The sequence below is a fragment of the Ctenopharyngodon idella genome, chromosome 20 (assembly GCF_019924925.1).
Source record: "Ctenopharyngodon idella isolate HZGC_01 chromosome 20, HZGC01, whole genome shotgun sequence".
NCBI lineage: Eukaryota > Metazoa > Chordata > Actinopteri > Cypriniformes > Xenocyprididae > Ctenopharyngodon > Ctenopharyngodon idella.
Genome location: NC_067239.1, coordinates 7,492,881 through 7,515,665, shown reverse-complemented (window position 1 = coordinate 7,515,665; position 22,785 = coordinate 7,492,881). Strand labels below are relative to the sequence as shown.

Below are 22,785 nucleotides of genomic sequence, written 5' to 3'. Positions count from 1 at the left end.
TATTTATGACGAAAAAGGGAAACAGGAAGTGTTATAACTTCTGCATACATTGATTTTGATGAAACTTCAACTGCATGTTCGTTGTAGGAGCACGATCACATGGATGTGAATATTGTGAGTCAAAGTCATAGTGCCACCAACTGGCAGCAGGAAGTGTGTCACTTCAAATTGCTTCGAAATCACCCTCTTATTTTTACCCAATTGACTTCAATCTTTGTCAGAATAATGTCAAGACATGGTAGATGTAGACCTGCGAAATGATTCTTGGATGTTTAAAAAAATTGTTGCCATGGCAATGCGTCAAACTTTATTATTCTTTTTGGGGTGTTTTTGAGGCTCTTAGCAAGTTTCAAATTGCATGAAACTCGACACACACATCAGAGCTGTCAGCCAGTAGACACTGGTAAAACCTTACAAACGGGTGTGGAGGAGGGGCTCTGTAGCACCACCTTTTGAAAAAAGTGGGGGTTAGTTTTACCTACAGTCACCAAACTCTGTACATACACTATATTGCCAAAAGTATTGGGACACCCCTCCAAATCACTGAATTCAGGTGTTCCAATCATTTCCATGGCCACATGTGTATAAAATCAAGCACCTAGGCATGCAGACTGCTTCTACAAACATTTGTGAAAGAATGTGTCGCTCTCAGGAGCTCAGTGAATTCAAGCGTGGTACCGTGATAGGTTGCCACCTGTGCAATAAGTCCATTCGTGAAATTTTCTCACTACTAAATATTCCACAGTCAACTGTTAGTGGTATCATAACAAAGTGGAAGCAATTGGCAACAACAGCAACTCAGCCACGAAGTGGTAGGCCATGTAAAATCACAGAGTGGGGTCAGCGCATGCTGAGGCGCACAGTGCGCAGAATTTGCCAACTTTCTGTAGAGTGAATAGCTTGCTATAGACCTCCAAACTACTTGTGGCCTTCAGATTAGCTCAAGAACAGTGCGTAGAGAGCTTCATGGAATGGGTTTCCATGGCCGAGCAGCTGCATCCAAGCCTTACATCACCAAGTGCAATGCAAAGCGTCGGATGCAGTGGTGTAAAGCACGCTGCCACTGGACTCTAGAGCAGTGGAGACGTGTTCTCTGGAGTGACGAATCACGCTTCTCTGTCTGGCAATCTGATGGACTAGTCTGGGTTTGGTGGTTGCCAGGAGAACGGTACTTGCCTGACTGCATTAAGCCAAGTGTAAAGTTTGGTGGAGGGGGATTATGGTGTGGGGTAGTTTTTCAGGGGTTGGGCTTGGCCCCTTAGTTCCAGTGAAAGGAACTCTTAATGCTTCAGCATACCAAGACATTTTGGACAATTTCATGCTCCCAACTTTGTGGAAACAGTTTGGGGATGGCCCCTTCCTGTTCCAACACGCACCAGTGCGATAACAAGGTCCATAAAGACATGGATGAGCGAGTTTGGTGAGGAGGAACTTGACTGGCCTGCACAGAGTCCTGACCTCAACCCGATAGAACACCTTTGGGATGAATTAGAGCGGAGACTGTGAGCCAGGCCTTCCCACCAACATCAGTGCCTGACCTCACAAATGCGCTTCTGGAAGAATGGTCAAAAATTCCCATAAACACACTCCTAAGCCTTGTGGAAAGCCTTCCGAGAAGAGTTGAGGCTGTTATAGCTGCAAAGGGTGGGCCAACTCCATATTAAACCCTACAGATTAAGAATGGGATGTCATTAAAGTTCATGTGCATGTAAAGGCAGGCGTCCCAAAAGTTTTGGCAATATAGTGTATATTGTTCTCATCGAGCTGGACAACTCTCTAATTTACAGTCATTAGCTCCGACAAACAGGACGTCGGCTATTTTGGTTAGAATGTGGATTTTTTAAAAGGTCAGGCTCTGAATTTTTAACTACTTCTCGTATGATTCGCACCAATCTTTCTGAACATGATGCCAAGACATTGACAATGCTACATTGCGAACAGATATTGGATACCTCGAACGGTGTTGCCATGGCACGAGGAATTAAATTAATGACAAAAAGGGAAACATGAAGAGTCTCATATCTTGACAAAATAATTTTACATTCACCCAGTTTAAATGCATATTGCCTGTCACGCACAGTCTCCCTAAAGCCTCTGGGGCTTGGGCCCCATCATCGCTGCTTGCAGCTATATTTTGACATATTGTTATGTCTATACAGCTGGGCTATGATAATGATAAAAATGATAAAAGTGCAGGATAAATTTTAACCCCTTAACTGTTCAGCATAGACATGAAAATGCACTATCCAAACTTAATGGTTGTAATTTATGAATGCTTTGGAATACAGACTTGGTTGGTCTCTTTTTTAAAGAAGACTCAAAAGATTATTGTTGAAGTGAAATACTTCAAAAAATGAAAAAATAAATAAATGATATATATATATATATATATATATATATATGTGTGTGTGTGTGTGTGTGTGTGTGTTTGTGTGTAATTTAAAAATGCTATAAAATTAGCCATATTTCTAACCAAGTTGTGCTCCGAATTTGAAGTTGATGTCACAAAATTTGAAGTTCCCATGAGGTTTTGATCAGGTGTTGTACCAAGCCACCGGGTGACATCCACATTCCACTGATTTTTTTTTATGCATTCTCCTTTTACAAATTAATAAAATTCTGTCACAATATCATATGTGACAGTGAAGACTGGAGTAATGATGCTGAAAAGTCAGCTTTGCATCACAGGAATAAAATACATTTTAAAATATATTAAAAAAAGAAAACAGTTACAGTTATTTTAAATTGTAATAATATTTCGCAATATTAATGTTTTACTGTATTTGTAATGTGAGCATTAGAGACTTTCAAAAACATTAAAAAATCCCGTTGAGTCCAAACTTTTGAACTGATATCATATCTTATTGTATTATATTAGGAACCAATCCTATTGCGATCAAACAATAATATAGAAATTTCTATGTTCATTCAAATGCATGTATTTATGTTTTCAGTTTCCAACTTTTAAATAAAAACTAATTTAGAGTTGTTTATAAAGTCAATGTCTATATTATCAATATATATTATCAGTACATCAGTAGGCAGCTCTGTTAGATGTCCAATCAGGTCTTACCAACCGGGCTGCACGTGATCATAAGCGACTTTCCAGTGTGTGTTTAAGTTGAGTGTGGCTCTGTCTCAAGTCCAAGAGCTGTTAATCTAGGCAGCATGTTTGAGCTCAGCTGACTCAGACGCGTGTATGAGCCCCGAAGCGCTCTCTCAGTAGGCAGCTCACTAGAATAGAGGACACAGCCTGTGGGTTTTCTTCGGGACTTACCACACGCCCAGCAGTCTCTCATTAGACCACATGCAGGATAAAGATGGCTTGAGGCGCAGACAGACTGGGCTGCTGAAAACTTTTCACCGCTCTTCAGGGCTCGAGGGAGGAAGAAAGCCTCAGGAAGATCAAGCAGAAGGTGTGTTGTTTCATCTCTTTATTCAAGGATTTGTGTAGTTTTACGAATGCATAAAGTTGTTCTGTGTTTGGAAACCTTTTAGAGCAACAGCTGACCTAGCAAGAGGTCTGTCATTTATAAACTTTTTAACAAAAACATTTAACATTCGTACGTTAAATGATTTAAAAATGTTAGTTAAAATGTAAAATAAAATACCATTTTTGACTATATTTAATGAATATTTAGTGGATATTTCTAAATATAGGCTACCTTATATATATATATGCAGTGCTGGTACACTGTAAAAAAAAATGGTTTAACTTAAAAAAAAAAAAAATTGCCTTAATTTTAAGTTATTTGAAATTTAAAAATTTGAGTTAATACAATGAAGGTAATTGGTTTAATCAACAGAAACTCAAAATATTATGTTATCTGAACCACATTAATTATCTAAGTTGATTTGACAAAAGAAAAAAAGTTGTGATAAATCATGAAAATAATTTTTTACAGTGTAGATTACTTACAAATTACATGACAAATTATGTTTAGTAATCTGGATTACTCATTTTAGGTAATGTATTCTGACTACTTTTTGATTACTTTTTAGATTACTTTTGACGGATTAATTTGAATAGGATAATCTTGTACCATATTGATATAAAAATACAAAAGAGAAAGAAAATATATTACATTCTTTGTTATCAACAACATGACGTGCATTAAATATTACAATACGTCAGGGTTTCCAAGACTGGGGTTTGTAAGTTTAATGAAAAGCTATTGAGTAATTTAAAATTTTAAAATAAAAACAACCAAAATAAAACATTTGCTAGAAAAATAATAAAAGAAGTTTACCTGCATGTCACGTGACATGCATCAGAGTACATCAGAGAATCGTGAACATAATTTTATTATTATTTATTATTTACTTAATTTTATTATTGACCTAACATATTAACTTAAATCTCAGGGCTTACTTCAAGTAAATATATTAAAAGCAAAGAGGTTCAGCTGACAAAAAAGTTGAAAAAAAATCCATGCATTGCATGTACAGTAAATATGAAATGATGTATATTTGTACATTTGTTTGAAAGGCAAAAGCCTTCCAAAGACAGTAATACATGGATAAACGACTCACTGAATGATAATTCAAATAATAATTAATGTGTTCATCAGGAGCTGATTAGATATGCAATGACATGTAATCATGTAATCAATAGAAAAGTAACTGTAGTCTAATTATGAGTATCTTAAAATGTAATATAATCTAATTACAAGTACTTCATTTTTGTAATTCAGATTACATGTCATCAGTTACTACCCACCACTGCCGGCACTGTATAGTTGTCATTTGGTTTAAATTATATATTCCAATATTTTCTAGTGTTGGGCACAAAAATTCATTCATTGTTCATATATTGTGGAAATATTTTCCAGGCATTTTGAAGATGAACATTCAGTCAGCAATCAGCCGTGAGATCTTTGTCCCAAGAGGTGAAAAGTTACTGGTAGCCATTGAGGTGAGGAGAAGGACGAAGAGGAAGGGACTGTCGTTTCTCAATGCAGGCCGCAAGAAGGACTACTTAACTTTTCTCTGCTTGTCAGGTAATGTGTTTTTATATACTTTAAGTCTCTAAACTAGTGAGTTTGAAAAATATGTATACATTTATTGAGCAATGTGAAGTCTTGAAGTTTAATTGGGACATTATTGACTCATGTTTCCATGTAGTTACTAACAGCAGACCAGCTCAAGTCCTCATCACCAAAGTTAAGAGGTATCAGGGCACACGACAGCTCGCTAAAAGGTCTCAGTGGTCTGTGGAGCAGCTTCGCCAGGTCAATGGCATCAACCCTGATAAGGTGACCCAATTTCTAAATGCAGTTTTTATGTTCCAGTACATTCCATTATTTTGACTCCTCTGAATATTTGTTAGGACACTCCTGAGTTCGACCTAGTGTTCGATCGCTCCACTGATCAATGGGTGGCCAGCTCAGCTGCAGAGAAATGCATGTTTGTGCAAGTTCTGTACCATGCTTGTCAGAACTACTGGGAGGCAAAGCATGGCCAAGACAACCCAGCATCCCCTGGAGAACAGAAGATACCAGGAGCTCCAGAGACCAAGAAGAGCCCTGGTGCTCCGTGCCAAACTAACTTTGTCAACTGTCAGCAAAAGCTGATGGGAGGTAAGTGGGTTCAAAAAGCTGGACTGAAGAATTAATATGTACAGTATGGAGAACCTGAGATCTGTAACAAAACAAAAATGTATGTTTCCATATTTTAGATGCTTGTTCTGTTAATATGGTCATCTACCGCTGCAAGATTTTTTTGAATAGAATGAAGAACAGTATGACTGCAAACCAGGGTCGGGTTCAGCGTGAAGGTTAGTGTGTGTGTGTGTGTGTTTCCAAATTAACTGAAATCACCTTAGTGTCTTATTGTTTTGAAAATCATTTGTACATTAAAAAAAATTCAAATTGAAAGTTGGTGGTGCAACTATCAAGTAAAAAGATTATTTTAATACCTTGAAATCATTTACAGTATGGGTACACATTAATAAACATTCTATTTTAACATTATTTTATATTATTATTTTATTATTTATATAAAATATTTTGATTTTTCCAAGATTTTTTTTCAAGAATGCTTTTTGTTGTTGTTATTGTTATTTATGTTATTGCTAATGTAAATATTATTTAAAAAAATTAATTTTCAAGAATGCTTATTTTTCTAACAATAATAATTAATTATATTGTTATTTCAAGATTTTTTTCTAGAATGCTAATTTTGTATAATAATAATTTTCATATATATATAATATATATATAATTAGTTGTCATAATTGAATGGCTTCTTTTCAGTATTTTCATTCTTTTTTTTTTTTTTTTTTTTTCATTATGAGATCAGGATAGTTGTTACCTTGACATTTTTGACTTTATGCTCCAAAAAATGTAAATTTATTTAGAACTGATAAACATGCTCATCATTAAAGAGGTGTATTCAAGTCATTGTGTATTTATGAATTGCATTTTCATTTACTAGAAAAAATGAACATCACTGACCCCTAGACAATGTCGTACAAATGCATCTTTTAGGCAATTGCCGTTTATTTCCATCCTTTCCTGTCTGTGGAGTTGTGTGGGTCAGATCAGTCAGCGTCCAGGCAGGAAGAGAGGGTGCTTTGTCGGCCCCGTCGTCGGGTGGTTGTTTGTAGTGTTGTGATAGATCTCTCGGCAGTGGTGGAGAATGGCTCCATTGCAAAATGGGAGGCCGATTAGTTCAGAGGCCACTTTGTTTAGATGAAGGCATGCGCGGGGACACAAAGACAGGCGTTGAGGAGGGGGAGAGGAGCGGAGATGAGTGAAGTGGCACCAGCCTTCACAGCGGATCATGGATGAATGGTGTGTAATGAATGGGAGAGGTGCCAAGCTGTTCTGGAGGCGCAAAATGCAATGTGCCAGTCCACACACCTCAGCTCTAGTCACATACTACCATGATTTTTTGCAATTAATGAGATTAGTTAATTGCAGAATTGCATTTCAAGTGTATATGATTCTGATCCAAAGAACAAATAAGTATATGCAAACAAATAAGTACATATGTGTTCACACAACTTCACACACCATACAAATTACTCTAATTACAATCAGTGTTGGGGGTAACGCATTACAAATAACGCACGTTACGTAATCAGATTACTTTTTCAAGTAACTATTAATGTAATGCATTACTTTAAATTTACAACAAAATATCTGACTTACTTTTTCAAAAGTAAAGTTACTTTTTCTCATTTATTGACTGACACCTCTCTTCTCCCCATGTTGTGAGAAATCAGGAGTAAGTGCAGAGGTGTTGTGTGCGCTGTGTGAACGTGATGGTTATTGTAGTTCTAGACTGAATGCGAGCAGACATTTAATCCACATGGCTCTCTCCATTTACACCTGAAATCTGAGCTGCTGAAGATGAGGTGGATTAATTTTGTTTTCGAAGAAAATGCTCCCTCAACTACTGAAATTCGTTTATGTCTGCGCGAATCATTTCACACTGGACTGCTTTGTAAACGAATGTCAATACAAAGGGACAATACAAAACAGAGGTTGTGCTAAAAAGTTGTTACTCAAGCATATATCAGTAAACTGTTCGTGATCCAGCTTACAGTCTCCAGAGTGATACTGGATACAGTAATGAAGGTGAGAACACTTTATTACAGTTCATCGGAGTTGATTTACGGATATAAAGTTTAGCAGTTTATTAAGCACCACCCAAAAAGGCATAAGGTCTTTATATATAATTGTTTACTATTAGTTGTAACGAGTGTTTCTGTGTACTTCGCTGTGTATGTTGATGATAATGCAAGGGAGAGAGAGAGAGTTTATGGATAATATTTTAATGCCCACTTGCAGTGTGTTTTATTAAGCTCTTACAGTGATTTTCTAGAGTGAAAACGGACACTTCATATTTTGTGTGAAGTACAATAAATGTCATAAAACTCATCGGTAAACTCGAACGGGGTCCAGTACAACAGGCTTGTAGTAATAGTGGATAAAAACAAGAATAAGAACAATATAAGTTCTAATCGTAATTGAACTAAACTATACCTGTTCGATCTCCATGCAGCATATATTCACAGTTTCTGACATTATAGTGCGTCCTGACTGAATCCTGACACCGGAGAATCAGCTCTTGAAGCTCCACCCTCTTAGGCAGAGCGCAGCAGCTCATTTGCATTTAAAGGGCACACACTGAAACGGCGCGTTTTTGCTCAACTCCAAAAAGTGTCAATTTTAACATGCTATAAAAAATTATCTGTGGGGTATTTTGAGCTAAAACTTCACATACACACTCCGGGGACATCAGAGACTTATTTTGCATCTTGTAAAATGGGGAATAATAGGTCCCCTTTAAAATGAATAAAAACAGTGAAATACAAACTCAGAATATTACACAAACCTGCAATAATGTTAAATAACACAAATATACTTTATGTATTTAATCTGACTTTATTAAGCAATGTCTTTGCTGCTGATCTTTGAGAGTGTTTAACTTTCTTCTCATGCGCCCTTATTCTTCTCCAGTCTAGAATGGCAGCACAGCTGAAAGGTTTGTTTGAGCTGCGCCCTTTACTGTACAGGCATGAATTTGCGTTTCCTTCAGCCTGAGGCTTATTTCACTTTTGGTGAGAAAAGGCCTTTATATTTGTCAAAATAGTACTGTGTGTAGTATGGTGGCCATGCCAATAGAAAAAAAAATAAATAAATTTGCATGGATAATAAATAACAAGTATTACATAATGCAGCAAATCCTACTTTTGACCTGGAATCTTACTGCCAATTTGATCTTTTTTCTTTTTTTTTATGCTTACCAAGACATTTTTGTTCTTCTTGTTCATTTATTTGATCAAAAATACAGTAAAATATTACAATTTAAAATAACACTTTTCTATTTGAATATATTTTAAGATGTAGTTTATTCTTGTGATGCAAATGTGAATTTTCAGCATTAGTCCAGTCTTCAATGTCACATGATTCTTCAGAAATCATTCTAATATGCTGATTTGATGCTCAAGAAACATTTCTTATTATTATCAATGTTGAAAACAGTTGTGCCAATTAATATTTTTCTAGTAACTGTGATACATTTTAAAGGATTCTTTGATGAATAGATTTGATGAATCTTTTGTAATATTATAAATATTATTATGTGTCCTTACAGAAAACAGCAGCTTTATTCCAGAGCAGAATCCCACTAATATTAAGTCTTCCATATTAAATATAAGTCTATTTAGTATCTAATATAGTAAATGTGTAAAATAAGAGTTTTTGGACACAATGCTCATGTGTGTTTCTGCTTATTTCCACAGCACCTGCTGTTAAAGCATCCAGGAGCAGGAGAAGCCCGTCCCCTCCGGCGGTGAGGAAGATGGGAAATGTAATGCGGAGGGCCAGTCAGGTTCTGAGTGAGCGTGGGGAGCGTCTGATGAGGACTGATGAGAAGACCAGCCACATGTTCCACGGAGCCAAGCAGTTTGCAGAAGCAGCTCAGAAGGTGAGCTGATCGCAGGACCAATTCACTCTGATTCACTCGAAATTAACTGCTTAAGGTTCATGAAACCTCGCACTGCCATATGAACTACTAGTCAGTGATGCACAGTTGTAGTTTTTTTTTTTTTTTTAATAAACAGTATTTTAATTAAAATATTAACTATTTAAACCATTAAAATGTACCAGAACAGATCTATTCTAATATTTTAAAATGTAATTTAAACCTGAATTTTCAGCATCATTACTCCAGTCTTCAGTGTCACATGATCCTTCAGAAATCATTCTAATATGCTGATTTGCTGCTCAAGAAACATTTCTTATTATTAATGTTGAAAACAGTTGTTCTGCTTAAAGGGTTAGTTCACTCAAAAATGAAAATTATATCATTAATTACTCACCCTTGTGTCGTTCCACACCTGTAAGACCTTCGTTGATCTTCGGAACACAAATTAAGATATTTTGGTAACACTTTAGTATAGGGAACACATATAAACTATTAACTATGACTTTTCCCTCAATAAACTCCTAATTTACTGCTTATTAATAGTTAGTAAGGTAGTTGTTAAGTTTAGGTATGGGGTAGGATTAAGAATGTAGAATAAGGTCATGCAGAATAAGGCATTAATATGTGCTTAATAAGTAATAATAAATAGCCAATATTCTAGTAATATGCAAGCTAATAAGCAACTAGTTAAAAGACCCTAAAATAAAGTATTACCGATATTTTTGATCAAATCCGATGGCTCAGTGAGGCCTCCATAGACAGCAATATCACTCCCTTTTTCATTGCCCAGAAAGCTACTAAAAACGTATTTAAAACAGTTCATGTGACTACAGTGTTTCAACCTTAATGTTATAAAGTGACGAGAATACTTTGTGTGCCAAAAATAACAAAACAGCGACTTTATTCCACAATATGCTTCATGAAGCTTCGATTCTTTACGAATCATAGGTTTTGAATCAGTGATTCGGAGCGCGTATCAAACTGCCACAGTCACGTGAACTATTGAAGTTTTTAAAACATTTATGACGTAACAAAGCCTCGTTTACAGAATTCATGTGATTTTGGCGCTCTGAACCACTGATTCGAGACAAATGATGCGTAAAGATTCGAAACTTCATGAAGCAGCGTTTTGAAATCGCCCTTCACTGGATATTGTGTAATAAAGTCGCTATTTTGTTATTTTTGGCATACAAAAAGTATTCTTGTCGCTTTATAATATTAAGGTTGAACCACTGTAGTCACATGAACTGTTTTAAATGTTTTAGTAGCTTTCTGGGCATTGAAAAAGGGAGTGTTATTGCAGACAATGGAGGACTTACTGAGCCATCGGATTTGATCAAAAATATCTTAATTTGTGTTCCGAAGATCAACGAAGGTCTTACGGATGTGGAACGACATGAGGGTGAATAATAAATGACATAATTGTCATTTTTGGGTGAACTAACCCTTTAATATTTTTGTGGAAACCGTTTTTCAGGATTCTTTGATGAATAGAAAATTTATTTTGTACAAAAACTTTTTTGTAACGATGTACAAGTTACTATTTATTTATGTCTGCGCGAATTTAATTCATCCTTGATTTTTTTTTTTTTTTTTTTTTTTTTTTAAATGACACTAAACTAGTCAGACCCAGTTATGGATGGGTTGAACCATTTGGGGAAAAAAAAAAAAAATCATTCTGTATAACTAGTAGCCATTTCAGTGAATTATATTTAATATGAATAATATTAAGCATCACATTTTCCTTTATTCCCTCAGATGGCTCTGAAGCAGATTTAGAGGTGTTCTGGATGGCCTGCCAAGAAACCTTTTGAAACTTAACTTTTAATCATCTGGTCGCCGGATATTTTGAAATGCAGCTTTTCATCTAACTCAGATTGTGATTTTGAGTGTAAGGCAAATTTTGTTGCATTAGTTTTCTCCTCACCTGCAGACTGGACTCTTTATTTTATTTTATTTTATTTTTGCAAGCCACTGAGCAATTCAAGCAGTTGTGATGTGGTGTGTGTCATGCTGTTCTGTCAGATCTGTTCATTTTTCTGCAGTAGCAGTGGCTGTAATTCTATGAGATAATTGAAATTGTCTTTTTTTTTTTTTTTTTTTTTTGTGGTGGCAGTTGTCTTAAAGGGATAGTTCACCCAAAAATGAAAAATTCTGTCATTTACTCACCCTCAAGTAGAAGAATGATGATAACTAAAAAAAAAAATAAATAAAAAAAAAAATACCATGGAAGTCAATGGGGACCAGAAACTGTTTGGTTACTACCAACATTCTTCAAAATATCATCATTTGTATTCGACAGAAGAAAGAAACTCGTACATGTTTCGAAAAACTTGAGGGTGAGTAAATTACAGAATTTTCATTTTTGGTTCAACTATCCCTTTAAGACCTCCTTTAAAGTAATAGACTGCATTGAAATGAAAGGAGAATTGCTGCACTTCTTTTGACTAATAATTTCAAATCTCTTTTTAGTTTTGGCTAAGTGTGAATTAATTTTTATTCTGCAAGCTATACACTAATAGTACCGCTTCATATTGTAATCCCGCTAAAATCACTGAACTATGGGCTTAAGGTGTTTTTGTTTTTCTTTTCTTTTTACTTTTGTATGTACACAGTATGACGTTTTTTTTTTGTTTTTTTTTTCCTCAGATTGCCATTTATGAGGTTGAGGTTCACTTTTGGTAACGTGTACTAATTTAATGCAGGTTTAGCACTTTATTTCTTTTCTGAACCTATAATGACTTTGTAGTTTATTTTTTTTTATTATTTATTCTTTTTCAGTACTGAAAGTATAACTGCATTACTTGTTTAATATTTTTCATATTTAATGGAGTTTCAGACAGATTCTTACAGATGATATTGGTTACTTTAACAGAGGAATGTTACTTCAATATTTGTGCAACAGTAGTTATGTGTATAACAACACATTCAGATGATATACCCATGAATGACGGTACCTTCCCTCTGATGTTCAGATCCATTCTGGTCGCATGAGGAGGCTGCTTTTATCTGCTTTTTAGATTTAAGTTCATTAGAGATGCTGCAAGCTGTTTTATAATTACAGCTATTCATTATGAACACAATGTTCATCCATTTGAATGTGAATGTGTGTGGATAACACATTTTTGTTCTTCTGTCTTGGTCTCCTAATACTGTGTAATGTGATAATAGTCAGTCCTCCTTGTTTGTTTGTGATTGTGATCGTCAGTAGCAGGAGCAACATGTCATGAGAAACCAGAGGGCGTTTTCCGCATGGAGTCGGATACCCTGCATGCGTGATGCTTCCTGCTTTCTGCTGTTCTCCTTATGCTGTTTTCGATTTAAGTATTTAAATATGTGTGTAACAGAGAATTTGATTTGTCCTTGTCTTTGACTGTGCTCTTGTCCGCATTTAATAACATGTTAAATATGTAAACGCCCATCATTTGCGCAATAAATGAAATGGGACCAACTTGTGTAATGCCTATTATTACACAAAATATATGTAGTGGTTGTCTGTGCGCATTCTCACCATTAGAGGGCACTCACACACAACCAGTTCAACATGCTGCAGACAAGCATCTTTCAGTGGATCTCTCTCTCTCTCTCTCTCTCTCTCTCTCTCTCTCTCTCTCTCTGTGTCAAATTTATGTTTCAATATGTATTTACAGTAGGGTAGTGTCTGAGACCACACTGAAACTATGTTAATCAAAATCTCAAACACGAAATTTAGTTAGCATTTTTTTTACTCCCCTAAAACTTTCAAACCAAACATATAAAGAAAAAAAAAATCTAAGAAAAATCCTGGATTCTTCAATATTACTTTCATTCTGAAATTCATGCTTTCATTATATATTGTTTTATTATTATTATTATTATTATTTACCAATTAAACATTTCACTTAAAGCTAAGCTACTTTGTAATTATTTAACTTTAAAATGTGTGTGTATGTGTGTGTGTGTGTGTGTGTGTGTGTATATATATATATATATATAACACACACACACACACACACACACACATACACACATACACACATACACACACACACATATACATATACATAGCTGGGTAGATTACTTATGAATTGTAATCAGTTACTGATTACAAATTACATGACAAAATTTGTAATCAGTAATATAATCTCTTAGATTACACATTTTTGGTAACGTAATTGGACTACTTTTGGATTACGTTTAGATTACTTTTGTGCTAACCCTTATTTGATGTCACATATATTGTAGGATAATCTTGTACTATTTTGACAGATACATAGAAAAAATATATTCCAAAAAATATATTCTATTCACCAAGAAGCGCCTCAACAGATTATGCAATGTATGGACAGTTAATACTTCAAAATACTTTAAAATACTAATGTACCTGTTAGTGTTTGCTGATAGTAACACTGAATATAACAAAATCGCATCTTATGATTTTAAAACATATTTACTTAAAGTTAAGTAAATTTAGAAAAGAGCAACATTACAAAAACAAATATTGAAAAACATGAAATTCACAGCAATATCACTGCTACATCAAATATTTCATTTATTAATATTATTATTTCATATATATTTCATATATATTCATATATATTTCCCCCTCACCGCCGAAAAAACTCAAAGAATAACGAACGTATATAAACGTTAAATATATATATAATTTGAGTGATGTGTATGTGCGCACGTGCGTGTAACACATTAACTGATTTAAATTTATTTAAATATAAAATATTTAAATATTTATAATATATATATATATATATATATATATATATATATATATATATATATATATATATTTGTAAATAAAAATGCAAAAGCATCTTCACCTGTGCTCTTTTGGACTTTTTCAGATTTCTAGTTAATACCAGATACAGCCTACACATATTGATGTTTACTGATGCGTTTGTGTTGCCATTTACATTTTGCCAAAGTGCTGGCGCGTGAAGAGCGTGATGAACAGGCACAGTGTGCAGCCCGTGACCTGCACGGTTATGCGCGGCATTGCTGGATCAGCATCTACTGCATGAAGCATCCTGTAGGATTATGTGCTTGTGCTGTGACCATAAATGAAGGTCAAGACTCACCGTTTGACTCCACGATTGATGACTTGTAGGACTGTGCATGACACTGCACGGATTAATTCTCTCTTATTTCATAATCTGATGTGCTATAGATTATACCATAATCAGCCCCTCAGAAAATCATTATGGTGATCAATCGATATGATTTAGCATTCTCGATGTGCCTTGGGGGTGTGATATTGACCCGGAAGATATATTTCCAGAAGCGCGAAGAGCTGTAAAAGCCAGAGGTGCAGGCAGGTCGTGACTTTCTGACGATGAGACGGGAATTGAACATCAATCGCGTATCGACTGGCACAGGAGATCTTCCCTCTTGAGTTTAAACGTTAGACCGGATCTTCAAATGACCAACGAATGACCTTTAAAGGATTTTGAATGGTCATTGACCTTAGAACTACCTTGGTAAGGTGCATATCGTTTTGTAATTGGGTACTTCAGAAAGCACGTAATTCAATGGACTTCTTAACCGACTGTTGATTTTTCTTAAAGGTACAGTTCACTAAAAAGCGTAAATTCTGACATCATTTACTCACGTTTTTCCAAATTTAGAGGGCTTTGTATTACCTTTGTTAATGTTAAAATGTTCATGTTAGTTCACAGTGCATTAATTCATGCTAACAGATACAACTTGATCTTATTAAAATTCTCCCTGGTGAAAAAAGTACACTTCCATAAAGTATTGCTAGCCTATATTTTCGCGCACTAATTTTGTACTTAAGATACTAAAAATGCTTCTTTAGAACTTCTTAAGATAATTTTAAGAACATATATTTACCACTTGTAGTACACTATGGGTTCAAGTGGTAACTAGATACATTCATATTCATGGTGTCTTAAAAATAGCACAGCTGAGTACACTTAGATGTTCTTAAGATTATTTTAAGAAGTACTAAATAAGAATTTTTAGTATATTAAGTACAAAATTAGTGCACGAAAATAGAGCACTTTAAGTAGGCCTACACTATGGAAGTGTAATTTTTTATTTATTTTTTTAACCTGGGCTATTAGGTCTAGTAAATGTTGAAATTATTGTTAACTAAGATTAATAAACAATGTTGGGGAAAGTTACTTTTAAAAGTAATGCATTACAAAATGATGTTACTCCCTGAAAATGTTACTAATTGCATTACTTAGTTAATTTTTTATGGAAAGTAACAATGCACACAATGCCTCTGCACTTACAATTTCTCTCAACATGGGGACAGGGGAGCTGTCAGTAAGTTACAAAAAGTAACTTGTGTTGCTTATTTGAAAAAGTAACTACGATATTTTGTTGTAAATTTAAAAGTAATGCATTCCTTTACTCTTTACTTTAAAAAAGTAATCTGATTACATACCTCAAGTTACTGTAATGCGTTACCCCCAACACTGATGTACCAAGTATTGTACATTGTTAGTTTGTTAAATTAGTTAACAAAACCTTAAAGAGTTACCAAAAATAGCACTGTCCATTGTCATCATAGCTACAACACTTCAAAACAATCATTTAAATATGTTTTAACACAATAAACAGCCCATGTACCCGTAATTCTACTTCCTGATGAAAATTGTATTTGTCACTGGTGAAAATGAAGACCTAGAAAAAGCGATTAGTGGATAGAGAGATCATACACCCAGCACACAAACAACATCATTCTTACCCAGAGTTCTCTCTGTTCCAGACAAATGTTGTGTTAGGGAGGGGGGAAATAATAAAATTCAATTTGTTGCTCATAAGAAAACAGAGAGTAGAAGAGCAGGAGAGAGAGAGAAATTGAGAGAGATTTAGGCCAGATGTTAGTTAACGGAAGAAGTGGGACAGGAGAGTGTTTGTTTGTTTCTCTCTATCTGTGTCAGAAGCCCATCAGGTCCCGGACCAACGGATTGGATGAATTCTCGACCTCTCTGAGGGGATGTCCGACCCACCAACAGTCTCATTCAGGACAGACGTAGCAGTGAGAAATAAGGGTATTTATCAGACTTCTGCAGTAGTCAGGTCACATATCCTACTCTCCAGTCTGTACCTACACAAGTTTAGCCCTCATAGATCTAACAGGTTGGAATGGGCAGCACACATAATCTAATAAATGTACCATTATATAGAAATCTGATAGTGTTAAATTAATAGCCTACTTGTTCAAACTTCATATAACTGATTTAGATTACAAATTGAAGTGGCCATTAGACAGGCTAATTCAGAAGAGTTCAATAATGTAGCCATGATGTCAGGATATAAGTTAAAAGTGCAAGTAGAGAAGTTAGATTGTGTAGTAACAGTGATTTAGAGCCAATAGCAAATTCCCATGTCCCCAATCATGTTTTCTCAACTTCACTTTGAAAAAAAGGTATACATATAGGCTATATTTCTAAATTATAGTGTTAGTATATACATTTTCTTATTCTCTGACACAAAATTCAATTTATTGTGATACATATATTTTTTAAATGTGTAAAACCATTAAATTAGTTTGTCCCTCAAACTCCAGTCCACTCTGTTACATTGGTGCTTCTTGCTCTTTGAAATCTTAAGCGTATGACCTAAATCACATGACTTGCTAGAAGTGACATAATTTCCTTGGAGGGAAAGAACAACTTCAAGAACAAAGTAAGTATCAGTCATAAGCTTTTATCTCTTTTCCTCATTTTTAAAAGACTTGTCTTGTAGCATAAAACATAACATGTCCACCCTGTCAGTTTATACTGGACTTTAAAATGTTTAAATTGGATTTTACACATTGCAGTGTAACAATGTCATGTAACAGGGTGGACAAATGCCATAGAATGAGAATGTGAAATTTGAAATATTTGGTCAGGATTGTTAGGTTACACTAGCCTGACACCTGACCTTGACCAATTTGTTTTTATGATAGACAGACCAGACATTCTCCGGTGAAACGACAGACTTCTCTCTAGTGATGTACACCAGATTCTACAATCATCTGGTCAGTTTAAACCCCACCCTTTTCTTACAATCGACTGCAAGCTTGAATTCAGATCTGCCTCCATCCAGTCAACAACCAAATGATAGAATCAAGTCCTGTACATCTCAACTTTAATGTATTTTTGAATAAATTAAGGAGTGTCAATGACCCTAATGTATTTAATCTGATAGGAGAAGTGCTATTTTAGAGTCGTGAAAAGAGTGCGAAACAGCTGACAGAGCAGGTATAGGGTTATGCGCTATCAGTTGATTTCTCACAGGCCTTTCGCCAGTGACTCTGCGATATCTCTCACAGTTGGGCCATATGGTTCTCTCCACCTTCTGTCCCAGCCAAACCTCTGGTAACCTTCAGATTTCAAGTGCTGCCAAGCCGCTATCCTCTGAGAGATCGCTGTCTGGGTTACCGTCTCTCTTACCTGTCACTGTCTTTCTCTCTCAGACTGAGGAATACCCTGGTGGAGTCGCGTACCTGTTCTGACATTAACGTTGGTGCATATATCATTACTCTCTTTTTTCTCCTGTCAGTCTTATCGAAAACTTTTTGTTTATCCTTTGTGACAGCTTGGTCTGGTTTTGAAATCAGTTTCCTATGTGGGTTAAAACACTCGAGTGAGCGCATGGCTGTATGGGACTAGAGCCAGGCAGAGGACGGTTTAGGTAAATAACAGGCAGTTCTAAGCTTCTTTGAAGATCACATCCTTAATCCCTTGGCTGGTGATTTATGAAGGGAGAGGTAAGTGTGTGCGCATGCATATGGGTTCACGGTCAGGACGCTGCACGGATATTGAGAGGTAGACGCTTCACCGCGAGGTCAGCAGTGCTGATTTCATCAAAAGCATGGCTGAACCTCGAGGATTCTTTCAGTTGAATGTGACAGGATGGCTGATTTATTTTCAAGTCAAATATGCTTCACATCTGTCTATCAAAATAAAGTTACTTATAGAAATTAGAATGTCTGTTGGGTGACAAATTACAATAAAGAGTTAGCAGAAATTAAGCAGACAGTCTACTAATACTCTAATGACAGTTAGTTGACATATAGTTGCAAAGTTGCTTATAGTCAACATAATGTTCAAAAGGGACCATCAAAATAAAGTGTTACTGAGCTACAGAAACAGGAAAAAAGACACGTCTGATATCTAACTGAGCATTACAAATACTGAAACCGTATTTCCTAATGGTTGCACTTCCTTTACTTCCTGAAGTGCTGCTTGGTCAGATTGCATCATTAGGTTGAGTGTTACTATCTGATGGAGGTCTTGAGGATGATGTTGTCAACACTAATCACTGATTGGAGTGTGTTCGCAGTGGATTTTCCTCTGTTGCCATAGGTGATTGATTGCTTAGGTTTTGTTTGTATGTGATTACCAGAGCTACATCATATTTTACTATTGTGAAAATGTGTTTGCTGTTTCCTACAGTTATGAATGATTAAATGACTAATGTCAGGTCCCAGTCAGTGCTGGGCCTGTGTTTTTCTTTTTGTGTTTGGTTTGTAGGTATGACGTTTGTGGGGGTGTGTTTTTTTCCACCTCAGGCTCATTATTGGGGCTATAAGAATTCCAGCGCTGTGGATTGGAGGGGAGCGCATTACGATGTGACTGCACTTGACCGAGCGATTTTGATTGTTTTTCTGTTGATTTTGTGTTAACATCCATGCAGACCTTGAGCTTACAGTCCTCTTCCATGCACTCTTCACTACTAACGTTCACATACTGACTACTGAATGTTTGAATACTTTTGTTAAATATGTTATTTTGTTAAATAAATCATTCCTTTTCTCTACTTGCCCGTCCGTGTTGCCTCTTGTTCATGTTACAATTGAGAGCCAGTTGTAACACTAACTAGCATCCTCACAATTAAAAGTGACACAAGAGCCTATTTAACCATCTACAAACTATTAGGCTGTCAAATCATTGGATGTTTAAACAAAATAGTTTAAGACAGGTATAGCAATTTAGGATGTGAGAAACCATATACATTAGGTTTACATGCATCCAACATCAAAAAAAAATGTAGTGTGATTTGTGGCCTCAGTATAAAAATGTAGACTTGCTGCATAAATACTCTATCAGCTCAGAATAGGCATCATTCTGTCATTCCTAAAAAGAAAAAAAAAAATCTATGGCAAGTCAGTTCACTGCAGAATGTTTGTCATTTATTAATCATGAGAGCCTAGTTGTGCCCGCAGCCATCCACTGAGCTAAAACACCAAGATATGATCTGCAGTAAAATCAATGCCGAGGGTTCCTGGTGTCCTGTGTTTGTCTGGGCATGAATCCATCGTTGGAGCGGCTGGAGCTCTGGGCAGATGGTTGGCATCAACATACAGTCACTGTTTCAGCATAACTTTCCCCCACGTGTCCTCACGCCATCAGATCAGGCTATGATGCTCTCAGAGAGGACAGAGGAAGAGTGAGAGAGAAGATTAAGGAATATAAAAATGCAAAGATCATAAAATATGATCTAATTGGAATTTTGCCCTCACTGTGATTATATAAAGGGTTACTTTATTTCTATAATCCACTTTAGACATTCTACTAACTATAAGTAACTACATGTCAGCTAAGGCTATTAGTAGACTGTAGTAGACTGTTAGGTCAGGGTTAGATGTTAGGGTTAGTAGAATAATTTGACATGTACTTGCAAAGTTACTTATAGTCAGTAGAATATCTGTTGTAGGACCATCAAAATAAAGTGTTACCTAATGTAGTTCTTAGTCTCGTGTAGCCAGACCTTTGACTTTCTGAATTAAGTCTGGTTCAGTTTGCCACTTATTCTGGCTAAGAACTGGCCGCTTATGGTCGATTAACAAATAGTGAGTTTTTGCATTCCACTGCACTGCTTTTCTTTTTTTTTTTTCTAGGTGAACATGGACTAGACTGACTTTTTCATTGTCTCACAACAGAGTGTCAAGAAGTTTTTAAGCCTCAAAAACATGCATTCTTGTCCATTCTGATGCATCTCATGTCTTTTTTTTTTAATGCAACAAACATTGTGATTATTGTGAAGTATATCTGGGTGAAACGGCTTCCTTTGTTAACCAGGGTAACCGGATTATTTTTGTTTTTCTATAAGCTCCACTTTCTAACAGAGAGTGAAACTGCCTGTTGATTCAGCCCATCTGCCATTTTTTTTTATATGTTGGTCTGAAAAGATGAATCATATGCGAAAATCGCACCAAATATTTGTGTTGAAAATTCATATTGGTGTCAACAGGCCTTTAGACAGTAAAAAGCTGTCACAGTTAGCTTTCTTTATGTAACATTTATGGGTGTGTAAACCTGAAAACGAAAACCACTCATAGGAAAATTAATCGGACCTTGCATCTCAATTCACTATCCACCATAAATGGTATCTTAAATTAGTGTCCCAAAGCATAGTATGATGAAATGAGTATTCCAAAAGTACTCAAATGGTCTATCTACTATTCCCAGTAGATTTTTTGCAGATCCATGCACACTCTAACTTAATTTCCCTGTGAACTTATAAAAACAAAAGTTAATGATTCTTACACATTTTGTTCATCATGATAATCTTCATAAATAAAGACAACTTTCATGAATTTTGAAGCCTAAATACAGTCGTCTGAAGTGAAATGTAGGCTATAAACATCTTGACTTCAATGTCACCATCACTAAGCTTTCGACAACTCTTTTAGTCCATTACATAAATAAATAATTTCCCTAAAAGTTTGAGTTTGATTAGTTTGCAAAAGCGCGATTATAAGCACAACGAGTCTGTAAAAGAGTAATAGTAAGTAGAAGAGTTTACCCGTTCGGTGTAACAATCTCTGTAGTCCCATCTAGGCCCTGTTTACACTAGTGCATTTTCGTTTTAAAACAAAATGAAAATGAATTTAAAATGAAAACGATCCTCATCTACACTGCCGTTTCCACAGCATTTCAGAAACAATCTCCTTCTACACTACATGACCGAAACACACGTCATATGCACACTGGGCATGCGTGTAGAAGTGTAAACAGTTAGTGGCTGCTAAAAATGAAAATAAAGCCAGCAAAGATTGCAGTTCAGTCTCCATGTTATTGTTTACATGGTCGTCAAGGATACGTAGGGTGAACGTGGGCAGCCACGCCATCGTTTTCAATAGTCTACATTTTGGTCCGTTTACACTGAAACGCAACCCCGGCGTTTTCAAACTAAAACGGGCTCTGCAGTGTTTTCGAAAGTCTCCTCGAAAACGCCGGAGTAGTAGCAAAAGTTATGTGTTTTAAAATGAAAATGCACTTTAAACATAAACAGGGCCTTAGTCACTTGTTAGTCAGGATGATGGAACCAGAATTATAGCACATTCTAGTGTTTGTTGCAGTCTAATCCATATTTCTGAACACTGAACTTTTTTTGGCAGGTGACTGTGTGATTAAGTTGAAATCGGCTGTGGGCAGGATTTGCGCATAAGTGGTTTGTGGAAAGATATCACGCATGTAGGCGACAGTAGCAGCACTAAATACACTGAAATAGACTGCAAGCACTTGAAAGAAAAATCAGAAGGGTTTTAAAGACTCTGCTGTTGCTGAAAACCATTTATTTTAAAGCCTTCATTCAATATATCTTTAGATGATCAATATATGTTCCTCTTTATTTTCTAAGTCATCTACTGAAGGCTTCAGCCAGAGAAGAACGGTGGATAGTTTATGAAGACTGATGGCGTCCAACACAAGCAATGGCATATTGGATGACGAAGCTCAGCTGCATTAACGTCAGCGCCCATCCCCCACTGACCCCAGAACAGTGCTGACATCTCATAGCGTGACTGTCTACACAAGGTCGACATAAAGGGGCACTGACGTCAGATCAGTTACACGCTGCTGCTCAACCTTATCGTTGTGACTTCCAGTCTGAGGTGAGAAAGTATACAGTTTTTGATTGGTCAGTAGGGGATACCAGGTTCAGTGCAGTTTGTCAAAGTGTACAGAAGATTGTAGATGAAATAATTCTTGTACATTTCCTTTCTGCCATCAAGGGTTTTTTTATTCTTTACTTTATCTTCTTCATCCTCTGCTGTATAAATTCCTGGTTTAACCATCACGGCAGCTATTGATTTCAAATTCAAGTCGAATTTCAAAGTCAAATTTTATTTAACCTGATAATAGTGTTTGTGGCAAAGTTGTCAATGTTTCTTAGGTTTCAAATGATAAAACAAAAAATACATTGAAGACAAAAAATATTTGTAGATAAAATGGCATTAACCCTTAAATGCGTGAATATTTTGCTAATCATTATTACATATTTGGGTCTTTAGTGACCTGGATCTATATCTAACATAGATTGATCTCTAACTGCTGCAACTCTCTTGATATGTTAATAACAATTACAAAAGAATAAAATAAAGCATTT

At 35.8% G+C, this 22,785-nt stretch overlaps 1 protein-coding gene across 2 annotated transcripts; it reads left to right on the top strand.

Moving 5' to 3' along the window:
- The first annotated feature begins 3,153 nt into the window (after positions 1 to 3,153).
- On the top strand, positions 3,154 to 12,889 carry stxbp6l (syntaxin binding protein 6 (amisyn), like). 2 transcript variants are annotated; one of them, XR_007926727.1, is made up of 8 exons: positions 3,154 to 3,416; positions 4,833 to 5,000; positions 5,125 to 5,255; positions 5,330 to 5,579; positions 5,678 to 5,776; positions 9,254 to 9,438; positions 11,197 to 11,329; positions 12,088 to 12,889. XR_007926727.1 is itself a non-coding variant. In XM_051874012.1 (7 exons), exons 1-7 carry the CDS (start codon positions 3,308 to 3,310, stop codon positions 11,215 to 11,217), a joined length of 963 nt encoding a protein of 320 aa, XP_051729972.1. In that variant the 5' UTR covers positions 3,154 to 3,307; the 3' UTR covers positions 11,218 to 12,889. The 2 variants fall into 2 exon arrangements, 1 of the variants encoding a protein (XP_051729972.1); XM_051874012.1 differs by having other exon boundaries at positions 11,197 to 12,889.
- Positions 12,890 to 22,785: the final 9,896 nt, after the last annotated feature.

Bases quoted from the DNA above. Each gene is read 5' to 3' on its own strand.
- stxbp6l (XM_051874012.1), top strand. From the start codon at position 3,308: ATGCAGGATAAAGATGGCTTGAGGCGCAGACAGACTGGGCTGCTGAAA. The intron at 5,256-5,329 runs GTGACCCAATTT...AATATTTGTTAG, and splicing joins ATGGCATCAACCCTGATAAG to GACACTCCTGAGTTCGACCT. The intron at 9,439-11,196 runs GTGAGCTGATCG...TTATTCCCTCAG, and splicing joins TTGCAGAAGCAGCTCAGAAG to ATGGCTCTGAAGCAGATTTA.